At 28.9% G+C, this 14,899-nt stretch overlaps 1 protein-coding gene across 4 annotated transcripts in view; it reads left to right on the top strand.

Annotated features, from left to right (window-relative positions):
- The window catches only part of LOC117168371 (retinal-specific phospholipid-transporting ATPase ABCA4-like), a 31,101-nt gene that overhangs the window by 8,044 nt on the left and 8,158 nt on the right, over positions 1-14,899 (top strand). For all 4 annotated transcript variants that reach the window (XM_033353969.1, XM_033353968.1, XM_033353967.1 and 1 more), the window contains 17 exons: positions 1,015-1,319; positions 1,468-1,626; positions 1,707-1,947; positions 3,328-3,495; positions 3,569-3,756; positions 3,830-3,994; positions 4,069-4,177; positions 4,266-4,420; positions 4,501-4,662; positions 6,869-6,940; positions 7,023-7,161; positions 9,333-9,570; positions 9,639-9,798; positions 9,869-10,082; positions 10,173-10,694; positions 10,773-10,898; positions 14,634-14,858. In XM_033353969.1, coding sequence (XP_033209860.1) covers positions 1,015-1,319; positions 1,468-1,626; positions 1,707-1,947; positions 3,328-3,495; positions 3,569-3,756; positions 3,830-3,994; positions 4,069-4,177; positions 4,266-4,420; positions 4,501-4,662; positions 6,869-6,940; positions 7,023-7,161; positions 9,333-9,570; positions 9,639-9,798; positions 9,869-10,082; positions 10,173-10,694; positions 10,773-10,898; positions 14,634-14,858 — 3,348 coding nt within the window. The remainder of the gene's footprint in view (positions 1-1,014; positions 1,320-1,467; positions 1,627-1,706; positions 1,948-3,327; positions 3,496-3,568; positions 3,757-3,829; positions 3,995-4,068; positions 4,178-4,265; positions 4,421-4,500; positions 4,663-6,868; positions 6,941-7,022; positions 7,162-9,332; positions 9,571-9,638; positions 9,799-9,868; positions 10,083-10,172; positions 10,695-10,772; positions 10,899-14,633; positions 14,859-14,899) is intronic.

The raw sequence follows: 14,899 nt of genomic DNA, 5'->3' as shown, positions 1-14,899 counted from the left end.
ATCTAGAAAAAACGGTGGCATTTTAAATAAATTGACTGCAAATTTACAAAAAAAAACGCTGCCTTTTCGACACTTGAAATTTTTTTATCTTCCAATGAATTTCGAAAGAGAACACGAAAGTGTATCAGAATCAGATACCTATATTATAATATCCATATGATATTAAAATACATAAAACTTTTTAAAACAATTTGGTCTGCGATATCTGAAATGAATTCGGTCAATAGAATCAATTTATAACTTTAGAAAACCCCACAAACGTGATTTCCTGTAGTCAGGAAATTCCGAATCATAATATAATTTATCATCCATTCTGTGTTAAAATTAAATTTGAAATAATGTGTGAATAGCTCTTTGAATGTTAACAGTTTTATGTATAAATGTAAAAGTTGTTGCCTTTCAAAATACTTCAGAAATTAAAATCGTCCAATTTTGAATTAAAAGGATCTAGAATATAAAGTTTTATTAGTTACAAGTTGAAGAATTCTTAATATATTAATAGTAGAACTAAAATAGTAATATTATAATAATAGTATAATTGATAGTAGAATCTTTAAAAAACGATGATTTTTTTAAAGAGAGGTGATCAAAATGTATGCGTTTCAGCTTCAAAACAATTGATATTGAAAATATTAATTTGTAAAATTAAAATTTTTTGAGAATGAACAAACTTAGATTTAAAATTTGTATAGTTAAGACAATTATTTTAAAGTGCATGTACTTCAAATAAAAAAACATGGTTAATTTCTAGGCTTGAAAGTAAACAATTTTCAATGCTGAGGCTTCAATTTTAAGGATGAATAAGTTTAAACTGAAGATCGTAATAAATTTAGCAAAAATTAATTAATTTAAAGAACTTGGACAAAAACCACCAATTCTGTTAATGAAGTTTGAACCATTTAAATTATCCCTGAGTATTAAATATTATTTCTAAATATACTTTCAGGGCATACCTATTATTATTTTTTTTAATTAAATGAAATAAGGCTAAAAATATTTCTTTTCTTTTAACAGATGTAGTAGGGTTTTCTTATGAGGAAGACTTGTTGCAAAGGTATGCCTTGCAAAAGGTTGTCGATCCTACTAACATGATTCTAGCCGTCGTTTTTAAAGATCCAAAGGGATTCAACTCAACTTCAAAGCGCCTAGACTATATAATTAAGTCTGATTTAATTCCGAAATTCCCGTTCACATCTCCAATTGATATGATCAATGGAGTCAAAGCTTTTGTTGAAAGCTATCCGTTTGTGCAAGTGCAGATGTGTCTCGATGAAGCTTTCATAGACATGAAAGCACCAAATTCTTCATACAAAAGCGAAGTGAGTCGAATCAATTTTAATTCAAAATAATTTAATTACTTTTCAAAAAAATAATACTGTTACTATTAATATTATAATATATTTTAATAAACTATAATATAACATATTTTAATAAATTATCATATTATAAATAAATTATGAATTTCAGATCTCAATACAGCAAATGCCTTATCCTCCACACATTAAAGTAGACGATAACGACGAAGTGATAAGGACGATGTACTCAATGACTGCAGTTATGGCATTTTTAATTCCACTCTGCATAGAGGCGACCTTTGCAGCAAACGAGAAATTCATAGGAGTGAATGTCAGTATGAGTAAAATTCGTATTGATTAAAATTGAATTGATTTCGAAGTTTACTTGCACTAAAAAGTTCGTTCTTTCAGATCCTAATGTCGCTAAATGGCGTTAAGAATTATCAAAACTTGCTAAGTTGGCTCGTGAGCGGATTGCTGTTCAGTATTCTTTACATCACGCCGCTTTTAATATTATTCACGAACGCTTTCGTGTCGGAAGTCGAGGCTTATTTATATTATGGAAACGTTTTCATTGTCTTTATAATGCTCCTTGTTCATGTTGCTCATTTAATAGCTTTCGGGATGCATATCGCTTCCTATTTTTCAAAATGTAAGCCTCATTCCAAAAATTATATTTAAGAGGGGTATGAAAAAGGTCACAGAAAATAGCTACTTGCTACTTCTAACTGAAAAGAGGGGCTTTCCGCACTCAAATTACGTAACAGCTCGAGGGGGGGGGGTTCCTTATTTCATGTTCGTAATTTTTGAAAATTTGCAAATGAAACAAATAACTCGTAGTAATTGTACAAAAAGTTAATATGAATTTAACTTTACGCGCCAAATAATCCTGTTAAGTGAAAAGCGAACCTAGCGAACATTTTTTTTTAATTAGGAATTTTTATTGCTCAGGGAAAAGTTAGGAATTTGAAATTTTTCAATTTTAATTTGGAATGTTTTGTTCCTTTTATAAAAGATTCTAGGTTAAAAATCTTTACTAGTTTAAGATTCTGGTTAATTAAAAATTAGGAAATTTTTTAATTGAAGTTTTGCGATAACTCTGATGTTATATTCTTGTTAGTGATTTATTTTCCATGTATTTATGTTTATATATTTTTTTTTGCATTTGCTTCCTCCTGAAGATTATATTTTCAGTTATAAATTTTATTATTTGATTGAACATCACAAAATTTCAATAAAAAATGATATAAAATTAATATTTTGATGTTGGAAAGTCAAACCGAAATCTTTTTTAAATGAAAATTCAACTAATTTCTTGAACATTTGACTTTTTAATTAAAAAGTTCATCATTTTTAATAGAAATTGCATTTTTCTTGGATAAAAATTCAACTGTTTCGTTGAAAATTATTTTTGTCTTGAAATTCCATTTCCTGGTTGAAAATTCAAGTTTTTTTAAAAGAAAAATCGTCTTTCGTTTTGAAGGTTCAACAATTTAGGTGTCATTTTTCTTTCTTTCATGACTACAAAATCTGTATGTGTTGAAAATCGTATTTTTGGATTTAAAATTAATTTTGTTTATTGAACTTTCTTTTTTGTTGTTAAAATATCAACTATTATAATTTTTTGTTGAGAATTTATTATTTTGGGTTGGAAATTCAATTTTTATGTTGAAACTTAAATTATTTTGTTTTAAAATTTAAGTATTATGTTAAAAAGTCATCTTTTATCGTAGAAAAGTATTTTTTTTTGTTCGAAATAAATAAAAGAATTGGAGAACATTTTCATTTGTATTGAAAATTTTATTTGATCCCGTTTATAGAAAATCCTATTTTAAAAATATTACAAAATTAAAATGCTGGTGAATGTTGATTGTCAGTGAAAATGAAAAATTGGCCAAGGAAAAATCAGGGAACTATAATCCGTTACGTAATTTAAGTACGACCTTAAAACTGTTTTACCAAAATTTCGACCTAGCGCTTTAACACCCTTCATCTTCAATTTCTACTTTATAATGGAAAATATTTTTTCTAGCACTCTTCATGATCTCTGGAATTCTCGCAATATATGTCGGATCATCGGTGTTGCAAAGATTTATCGTAAAGAGTACAGTTTTCAGTTTGATACCATACTTGGGAATATTTTTCCCAAATTATCTCGTATTTAGAACGTTTCAGGAAATAAACGTTTATGAGAAAAGATGTATGTATTTAATTTAAAACTGAAAGATGAAAATGAAGCGGGATTTGAGGTAGTTAATAAAATTAATTTTCAGTGATTGGAGTTCGATGGAGTAATTTATTCGAGGTTGGGGATGAGGATTATTCAGGTGAAGGAAGTTTGGGGGGCATGTTTTTCTTTTCGATTCTAGGAACTCTGCTTCACTTTTTCCTGACCCTGTATGCTTACTCGGTCTTCCCTGGAAAATATGGAGTCGCAAAGAATCCATTATACTTTTTACAGGTAGACTTTTATTGCCAAATATGATGAAAAGGGGGTTTTAAATTTTTTCCTAATGAGAGTTTGGTTGCTTCAGAGACAGAAAATGAACAGAGTTTCTTCGGAAGAGGAATTGTACGATTGTGATTACAATAATATGGAGGGGAAACCTTTTGAACCGGTACCTAAAGACGTTTATACACCGGGCATTCAGATACGGAATTTGAAAAAATCTTATGTCACGAATTTTCTGAGTCGCGCTGTAAGTAGTGATTCTAAAAGTTAAATCTCGATTCTTTAACTTTTGAATAATTTCGAACTTTTTTTCAATTTCAGAAACACCAGGCGCTTCGTGGAATTTCGATAGACTTTTATAAAGGGCAGATAACAGCATTACTGGGTCACAATGGAGCAGGAAAAACCACAATGATGTCAATTTTAACCGGTTAGTAGAAGACTTATTTTTATCTTTAAAAACTCACTAAATGAGTAGAAAATAATTGACTAAACTATCTAATGCGTTATTTATCAAGGTTTGCTGAGTCCCACCGAAGGAATGGTTCTTATAAATGGAAAGAAAGCTGGTGATGAAATGGATGAAATTGTAAACGATCTGGGTCTTTGTCCTCAAGAAGATATGCTTTTCCCCGATCTGAATGTCTTTGAACAAATCGAATTTTTCGGCTTAGTGAGAATTTTTATATTTATTTCAATTATTAATTTGTCATTTTACGAAGATTTTATTTATTTATGGATTCCTCTTTTTAGTTAAAGAATAAAAACAAAACAAAGGCTCAAGTAAGAGACGACGTTAATCTACTGCTGAATAATCTAAAATTATCACCAAAAAGAAATGTAGTACCGGCCAAACTTTCGGGAGGTCAAAAAAGAAGAGTCTGTCTCGGAATGGCAATAATCGGCGATGCCTCGGTAAGTTTATCTTCCTCATTTTCCGTGGGGTGGACCATTCTACTGTTTAAGTGTGCATCAGATTTCACAAAAATTTCAAGGATTCCTCAAAGATTATAAAGATTTAAAAATATTTCTAAATATTTCAGAAGACTTAAACTATTTCCCAATCAATTCAGCAACATTTCAAAGATTTCATAAAGGTTTCAAAGATTTAAAAATATTTAAGAGAATCAAAGACATCGCAAAGATTTTATAAAGATTTCGAATAAGTTTTCGCTATTTTGAATTATTTTTTAATTGGTAAGATTTTAAAGATGTGAATTTTTCATTTTTATAGCTTTAAATGTGATGTACCATTTTACAGCAATTCAAATCAAGAATTTGTCAGTTCTAAACATTCTAAATTTGAAAATGGTCAACAAAGAAGATTTGTGTTCTGCCAAAAAGACTAATTTTCAATGGAATAAATGAATTTTCTACAAAACAATTTAATTATTAACTAAAAATAATACATTTTAAAATAAAAAATGGTATAGTTGAATTTTCAGTTACAAAAATTAAGTTTGAAAAAAGGAATATCAACAGAATACATGAATTTTAAACAAAATACATAGTAGAATTTTATACTTCAAAAGATAAATTTTCAATTAAAAATATAATATTTAAATTGTCAGCTTAAAAATTTTATCTCCAACCAAATAGTTCCATTTTCCACCAAAGAGATAAATATCCAACTAAAATGATTAAGCTTTTACCAAAAAATGAATTTTCAACAAAGTAGTTCAAATAATTATGAAGTAGTTAAATTTCCAACCAAAAAGCTAGAATAGTTGAATTTTCAGTTTAAAAAATTATTTTTCTCAAAAAAAAAAAAACGAGTTTTCAACCAAATAGATAAACTCCAACTAAAATAATGAATCTTCTACCGAAAAATGTAATTTTAATCAAGTAGTTCCAGTTTAAACTAAATAGTAGAAAGGGCCTTGGAAATTTGTAAAGTTACTTTAAAAATATTCACTTAATAATATTTTTTCCAAGTGTTTAAGTTTTTATTTCTTACGATTTGAAAGATTTGAATTAAAGTCTGAAAATTCGTATTGTACCATTTTTAAACAATTTAAATTGAAAATGTTCTTACTTAAACGCTCTATATTTGAAAATGGTCCATTATTAAGTTGTGAAATTAATTAATTTTCAGCTTCCATATCTTTGAAAGTATATAATTTGAAGTATTCATTTAACATTGTTTAATTTCAAGTGCTCATTCAAGAGCAAAAGCGCGCTTTAATTTTAAATTGTAAAATTTTTAAAGAATTAAATTCGAAACTTGTTTGTCTCGATTTTTGTGTTTTTGGAGTCACTTTTTTTATAAGAGAAATCAACCTAAGCAAATTTATATATTCAGGCTTAGAGTTCAAAATATTAAAAGCTTATACTATTGTGTTAATATAAATTAAAAACTATAAAATCATGTATATTAGAGGTTACAATTATTTATTTAAATAAGTATTGATTTTAATTATTTTTTTCTACCATAAAATACAATTATTTTCAAACGATGCAGTTCTGAAATATTTAAAAATGAAACCAAACCTTTTTCATTATTTCCATATAAATCTATTCTGTTTCAAATCCTTTCAATTAAATTAAATCTGAAAGCTGATTAAGATTTAAAATTGTTCAATTTACAGTTTTAAAATATTTAAAAATGGGGAAGTCATACAACTTTTATAATATTTTAAATAATTCTGACTTTTTTATATAATAAACTAAAATGGTTAAATGCTTCACTCTTGTTTAAAAATAAAAAATGGCAATTGTAGTAGATTTGAGAAATTTCATTCTTCTTACTGAAACTACTGAAACTAATGTCAGAAGTCAAAAATGTAAAGGCTTCTTCTTCATTTTCAAAATATTAGTTACCGATTATTAATTTCATTTTGTTTTACAATTTTAAAGATTTAAAATTGATCCCATGAAAATTTTTATATATTATCAATTGAATACGATTTCATTTTACACCTATGTGTTGCTAAACTTTAATTACTGAAACGTACCAACTTAAAACAGAAATAAAAAACAAAAGCATCTCTTTGAACACTTCTCGATTATTATGTATAATTACTTATAAAAAATATTCAATTATATGTACATATTAATTTGTTAAATCTAGATTTTTTGATACTAAAAATTGAATTTTCAATTAATTTAAATTCGTCTTTAGACTCTGATATTGGATGAACCCACTTCTGGGATGGATCCTGAAAGCAGGAGAGATACTTGGGACATTTTATTGGTAAGCAGATAACCGAAAAATACTAGAATTGATATAAAAAATCTGAAAAGAAACGTTTTGTGCAACCACTTGTTCATTGTAGAAAATGCGAGGACAGAAAACAATTCTCATTAGTACACACAACATGGAAGAAGCTGATATCCTAGGAGACAGAACAGCCATAATTCATTTGGGACGATTAAAAAGCTATGGAACTCCAATGTTTCTCAAGAAACTCTACGGTAATAATTTAAAACATTTTATAATATACCTATATCTTTATAGCTTTTTGAAAATTCCCGTACACATTTAATTATAAAATTTATTTTTCACAGAAATGATATTCATGAAAATTTATTCGGGTTTTCTAGCAAAACAAAACAAAATAGGGATAATAACAATGTACACAACTAAGTATATGTATATTGTATAACCGAACCCAAGATATCAATTCTCATTCTTTGTCTTTTGTTGGGAAATTAAATTACCTTAAGTCTTAAACGATTCATTTATATTACTGCTCCATGGAAGATAATTCTAGTGTAACAGATTCCTCTTTTTAATAAAATCTTTTCAAACAACACCTTAAAAATAATACGAGATATTTATTTGATACGTTTGAGAGCATTCTGAAAATAAACATTCGATAAAAAGTTTGATATCTAGAAAATCAATCATGTAAATGCAGTAGATTTATAAAATTATGAGTTCTGCGTTAAAAAAATAGATTTGTATGACTGAGCTTACAAAATATTTGGAATATTGGAGGGTTCTTTACCTTTAGAAAAAATTAACAAATCGAAAGAATAAAAAACGGCAAGGAACCGCTTCTTCTACATACTCATTTTTTGGACTTTAAAATTATATTTTTTCTCGCAAGCTTAACAAATTATTTCAAACGCTTCGGAACTTTGGAATCAGTAAAAGAAATAAGGGAGCGTTTTAAAATGCTGCTATTTATCTATTTTTCTTTCCTTAAACTTTATACGTTGTACGTTTTTCGATTTTTTTATCTGTTGAAGTTTCGAGATAATCAAAAGATTTTTTTAAACTAGCTGGAAAAAAATTAAAAACTGAAAATGAAAAATGGAATACTAGCTTTCATTGAGTTTTGTATGCCTTAGACTTAACAAGGAACAGAAATTTTTATACGGGAACGAAATCTAAGGCTTAATTTCTCTGTTTAATTTTGTTTAGAAAAATGTTCAGAAATATAATCTCTAATAAAGTCATGATTTTTACTATGTTCAAAATATTGTTTAAGATTAGATAAAAAAAGATATTTTAAATAAAAAATAAAAATTCAGTGTTTTTTTTATTTCATTTTTTCAAATGCTCTTCTGTTTTTCAAATGTTGTTCTTTTGTTACTAAGAAGTCCCGAATTATATAAAATAATTTTCAAAGCTATCTTTAAGTAAAATTGTTTAAAAACCCATGAAAATGGCTCTTTTGAAACATGTTTCCATTCTGTTTTTGATCCCTTAAACTTGTGAATTTAGACTAGTTTTTTTTTTATAATTAGAAACCCCTCAAAGGTCAAAATATCTGTATAAGCTGAGCTAAATAAATATATAAATTTTTTAATAGACTTAGTTGTATTCTAAAAATGTACATTTTGTATTTTCTATAAATATTACATTTTTATCGAGTTTTTATCAACAAAAAGTGTTTAATATAACAGAAATGTTTTTTATGGTGCAGTTCATAAAAATGAATCTTTGGGAAGACTGTCCTGTTCTCCGGAAAAATAAAAAATTGACGTCTTTAAAAATAACTATAAAAATTATAAAAATAATAATCTTTTGAGATTCTTTCAATAAGTTCTTTCTTTTTAGTTTCAATTTCCGTTACTGAATCTTCCCTATCTCATTATCAAGTTTATATTATTATCAGGGTTGCTACAAAATCTTAATTTCGAAATTCCCTCTCTTTCTCCTGACCGATCACTTTTATTTTCCCTGACCGTGATAAAATTTTCTTTTAGGTATGAAAAATCTTTAAGATCAATAATTTTAATGCATAAAACTGTTTATTTATAAATTTATCTTTAACAGTTTTAGTGACAACAGTCATACAGAATTTTTTTAAATTAAAATTTTAGTTTATCAAAAATTCCTTGATTTTACAGGTTTTCCCTGATATTCCCTGGCTGTATTTAAATTCCCTGAATGTTCAAAATTTCCTGTCCTGTAGCAACCCTGATTTATCTCTCTGATTCATTTGAACATTCTCAAACCATTTTGTACTTTTTTCTCGAAAGTTCAGTAAAAATGTAGTGATTAAAAAAACAACAACAAAATCCATCCTGCTCCGTGTATGAAACATAACAAAATTCCCGCTTCAAAAATAAAATCTCGTATACTTTCCACACCAATAGTTCTCACCATTCTCTTGCTACTTTTTTAAAATTAGGTCAAGGAAATATCGAAGTGACACTATCGACCGAAAAAGGATACGATCTTGAGAAAATAAGAAGCCAACTAACTGAAGGAAGCCAATTGATAAATTTAGACGGTGGAAAAATGGTTTTTAGTGTACCTTACACGAGTCAATTGCCAGATGATTTGGACAAAATTGAAGAGAAGAAAAAGGATCTTGGTGTGAATGGCATCAGCGTTTCGCTCATAACTTTAGAACAAGTCTTCCTCAAGTAAGTTTTCTTGATAAATTGAATTGAATAATGACTTCTGATTGTAACAATTGTTTGACTATTTAAAGAGCGACGAAAGAAGATGAAGACGAAGTTGATTCCTGCAGACAAAATATGCAAGATATAGAAAAAGTACAAGGACAAAAGCTTCTTCTGCAGTCAACAATCGCTCTCTTCTTAAAGAAATTCACATACACTCGAAAGAATTTGCTCACTCTTTTCTTAACTGTAAGTCGAAAAAATTCTGGATTCAATTTATTTTTTACCACACTCTCTCTTTAAATTAATTGTTTTCCAGCTCTTTCTTCCTTTGATAAGCATTCTTTTGATTGCACTCGATTACAAGGCCGTGCGTGATGCAAGTCCCGAGGTTCCTATCAGACTCGACAAATACAGATCTGCACAAGCATTTTATTCCTCGAATGATGATAGCTTTGGAAATTCCTATAAGAGGGTTGTCAAGCATTTTAATGGTGCGGCAGTAAATGTCGAAGCAAATAACATTTCCACAGGTACATTTTCGGCGCTTGAAGTAAAAGTTATGACTTGTTTAAGTAAAAAATTGTTTTTATTAATAAATTATATATTATCTAATTTTTCAGAAATGCTTGATCTTGCGAAAAGGGACTTGGCGATTTTTCGGAACAATTTAATTGCCGCAGCTTCTTTGAAAGTCGACGAATCAAAGACAGTACACGCGAATGCTTTTTACTCTGAAACAGCTTCTTTCAGTATTCCTATTTCGGTTAATATCATGATGAACACGCTGATTAAAGCAATAGCTGGCGAAGAATATGAAATTAATTTGTCGAGCCAGAAATTTCCGAGCGCTTTCAAAAGCAAGGAGATTGCCGAATCTCAAGACGACACTTTCGGCAGAGTTTTGCTTTTGATTGTCTTTTTGTATCCAACTATCGCTTTGTACGTTATTCATCCACTGAGAGAAACCTCTTCTGGAATCAAACAACTTCAGAGAATGACTGGAGTTCCAAGCTGGTTATACTGGGGAACTTTCTTCCTCTTTGATTTTTATGTCTACATTATCTCGATGATTTTTATTCTTATTGGATTTTATACTGTCGATTCCATTCTGGATATTCGAATGTTTCGTGGAACTGAACTGGGTAAGAAAATAAAGGTCTAGAAATTAAAACTTTTGGAATTAGAATCGTGTATGTAACTGTATTTGTGATTTTTTTTAGGCGTTATGACATTGTTGCTTCTACTATTTGCCATGAATACATTGCCCGTTGTCTACATATTCAGTTTCCTGAAGAAGTCAACGAGCACCGTTATAACTATGTTGAGTCTTTTGCCTCTTGGAGCCAGTAAGTAATTTCAAAATTAAATCCGGAAATCTCTGTATTTTAAAATGTACTGCATGATTCGCGTGCGATAGTTTCTCCAATTTAAATATTTCAGGTTGGTCATAAAAAGTCTAAGAAAAAAATTGTAGGCGTTTCCCGATTTTTGGTGGTTTGGAAAAATGTTTCTCGATCGTAAAAATTAAAAAATTAAAACTTTCAAACCTGAAAACATATTTATAAAGTCAAATGTAAATTACAAATTGAAGAAGGAACATTTAAAATTTATAAATTTTAAATTTCAAAATAATAGTGCACAGTTCACCACTAATTCAAAGCTTTCTTATTTGAATACTTTTCATTCTAAGGTTTTTCAAAAAAGATACTATTAAAAAAAAACATGTAAAATTGTAACAATTTCAAACCTAGTCTTAAGTATGTATTAGGAAATTATAATTCGAAGCGATAAAAAATTAGTCGATTTTCAAAAGGGAATCTTAAAATTGAAACTTAAAATTTGCCTTTCATTTAAACTGAAAATTATCAATAACTAACACTGAAAATTCAATAATTTTGAACTTCAACTTCTTGAGATTGGAATCCTTGGAACCTGAGCAATTTCAAATTAAATTCACGTGAAAAATTAATAATCCTGAAAAATTATTTAAAACTTTTCATATTAACCCTTTGAAGCATACATTTGTCTTTAAATCCGAAGTGGTTGAAACTTCATACACGGAAGGTTTTTAAGCTCGCTGATTATGAATTTGGAGTCAAATTTGGGAAATTAAAAAAATTAAAAGTGGAGGATCCAATGTGGCGGAGAAACAATGTAAAAATAAGTTCCGTGGCTTCAAAATAGGTTCTCGGGATTTTTTAGGTCGCTGATTACGAGTCTGAAGTCAAATTTCCGAAATTCAAAATGGCGGATACAATATGGCGGCTAAAAATTAAAAATTTTCGGAATTTAAAGTTGCGGATCTCATATAGCGCATAACAATGTAAAAATAAGTTCCGTGGTTTGAAAATAGGTTCTCGCGGCTTTTGTTTAGGTCACTGATTACGAATCTGAAGTTAAATTTCCGAAATTCAAAATGGCGGGTAAAATATGGCGGCCAAAAATTAAAAATTAACCATTTTTAGAATTTAAAGTTGCGGATCCCATATAGCGCAAAACAATGTAAAAATAAGTTCCGTCGCTTGAAAATAGGTTCTCGCGGGTTTTGTTTAGGTCGGTGATTTCGAATCTGAAGTTAAATTTCCGAAATTCATAATGGCGGATACAATATGGCGGCTGAAAATTAAAAAGTTGGTTCAATGTTGTAAAAATGGGCCCGAAAGATTTTGTTGGGCCCGCTGATTACAAATCTGAAGTCAAAATTTCAAAATTGAAAATTGTGGATAAAATACTTATTTAAGGGCATGTGACACAGCTAAATACCTGTATTACCGACCTCACTTTTTCGGTTCACTGAATGTTTTTTTTGAACCTAAGAACTTTTTTTTGTAAATAAGATATCGAGCTGAAACTTTGGAAGATTTATTAGAGTGCAATAAAGTACGTTTAGGTACTGCATTTGGTAGGAACTTCACTGAAAATTATTTCATCTTTTTTCTGAACCTCAACATTTTTTGAACGTTCGAACTTTTTTTATACATAAGATATCGGTCTCAAACTTTGAGAAATGCAAGAGCCGAAAGAAAACTACGTTTAAGTACAAAGCTTAATAATAAAAGATGTAAAAAAATATATTTCAACAATCAATTCCAACGGCATCAGCCGGTAACGTTGTACACGAAAATATGAAACCTGGCGGCCACTAGACGAGGCTCTAGAGAGTTCGTATTTTTGTGTATAACGTTACCGGCTGATGCCGTTGGAAATGATTGTTGAAATATATTTTTTTACATCTATTATTATTAGGCTTTGTACTTAAACGTAGTTTTCTTTCGGCTCTTGCATTTCTCAAAGTTTGAGACCGATATTTTATGTATAAAAAAAGTTCGAACGTTCAAAAAATGTTGAGGTTCAGAAAAAAGATGAAATGATTTTCAGTGAAGTTCCTACCAAAATGTAGTACCTAAACGTACTTTATTGTACTCTAATACATTTCCCAAAGTTTCAGCTCGATATTTGATTTACAAAAAAAGTTCTTAGGTTCAAAAAAACATTCAGTGAACGGAAAAAGTGGGGCCGGTAATATAGGTATTTAGCTGTGTCACATGCCCTTAAAAAAAAATGTTGTCCGCCATATTGAATTCTTCATTTGGAATTTTAGAATTTCGACTTCATATTTTAATTTAAAGGAATCTGTATTATCATCAGAGGTAGTTACTATCGATCAGTGTAGATGTCATTCTACAATCTGTGAAAATAGGAATCAAAACTATCGGTCAAATTAATTCTTCAAATAACGGAAAATACTTAACGTCATTTTTGACTAGATGGGAAATAATTTAAAAAAAATTTTTAAATGATATTTTTCTGAAAAAAGATCTTCTCCCTTCGCTTCACTGGGAAATGAACCACAGAACTTCCGATTGCCGATCAGGTGCTTTTTCAATTAAGCTATTATAGAGATAGAAAGAAGAATCCTTTTTCCCTTTTTTTTCCAATGGAGCGAAGTGAGAAGATCTTTTTTCAGCAAAATATAATTTTAAGACTTAAGATTCGTAAACATCCAACAACTACAAAAAACTGAGACGCATTTTCAAGTCACGGAAACAATTTTTTAATTTTTCGTTCGCCATATTGGGTACGCCATTTTGAATTTAGGAGATTTTTCAAATTTGATTTTACATTCGTAATCAGTGATCCAAAAAACCATGAGGACCTATTTTTAAGCCACGGGATCAATTTGTTAATTTGTTGTCCACCATTTAAGATCCGCCATTTTGACTTCAGATTCATAATAATGAGCGACCAAAAAAAAATCTTAGATGTTATTTTCAGCTAATTTGTACTGTTGTTGAATATTTACAATTACATTTAATATGTACAAAGGCTATATTTTTTACTTTATTTATTTATATATAAAATCTATTTTGTTTAAAAACAAAATGTTTTTAAGGGTTTTGAATGCAATGTGAAGTTCTGCAATATTTTTAACTTGCTTTTTGTTCTTGTAATTTGTTGAAAGCGTTGTGAAAAATCTTTAAAACCGAGATCAAAAAGGTGCCATACATGTATAGCACCATGCCGAAAAGGGTTAAAGTTTGTAATGTTCTAAATGTGAAAGATTCAAAATTAAGAGACTTAGAAACAAATGTTTTCAACAAAAATTAATTTTGGTAAAACCCACCTGAACTACTTTTCAATGTATTTAGTACGGGCTTCTTTGAAAGAAGATAAACATTATTAATAAGTACAAAAGGGTGAGCCGAAGAAATCAAATTTTGGAAATCGAATACCAAACTGTGGAGAAGTAGAACATGTGGACTCTGGAAAAGTAAATTAGGAATCAAGTAATAAACGCCTTGTTTCTGTGAGTTAGAAAAATATGTTTGAAAAAATTCCTATTTTCGTAATTTTAATATTTTTCCGGATCCATATTTCCTTTACGTATCAGGAGATTTTAAACATCTGATCAAATTCGAGATTTTTATTTTCAAACTAATCCAAAGTAGAAAAAGTCGCAAGACCAAAAACATGCGAAAAATTAGTGACAACATAGGAACTTACAATAAGATAAAATGAATTAATCCATCAAAGATTATTATTTTTAATTAATAATTAATGAAAAAAATCATGTGTTTCAGTTGCAATGGAATTGATTCTGGTCGTCTTGATGCAAAACATAACTGACAATAAAATCGTTGACATTATCAGAGGGATTCAGAAAAGGGCTTTCCTGCTGATACCTTACATAAGTTTCTTCCATGGCCAATTCAGCTTTTTCGATACTGCAGGCAGAAATGCTGTGTGTCGACGAATGTCAAAGCATCTTTTGGATATTGCTTGTCTCGCTCAGAACCCTTGTTGCGGTAAGACAAATCATTTTTATTATTATAATTTAATTTAATTT

Source organism: Belonocnema kinseyi, chromosome 2 (genome assembly GCF_010883055.1).
Source record: "Belonocnema kinseyi isolate 2016_QV_RU_SX_M_011 chromosome 2, B_treatae_v1, whole genome shotgun sequence".
Lineage (NCBI taxonomy): Eukaryota > Metazoa > Arthropoda > Insecta > Hymenoptera > Cynipidae > Belonocnema > Belonocnema kinseyi.
Note: the sequence above shows the minus strand (reverse complement) of the source record. Positions and strands in the feature narration are given on the sequence as shown.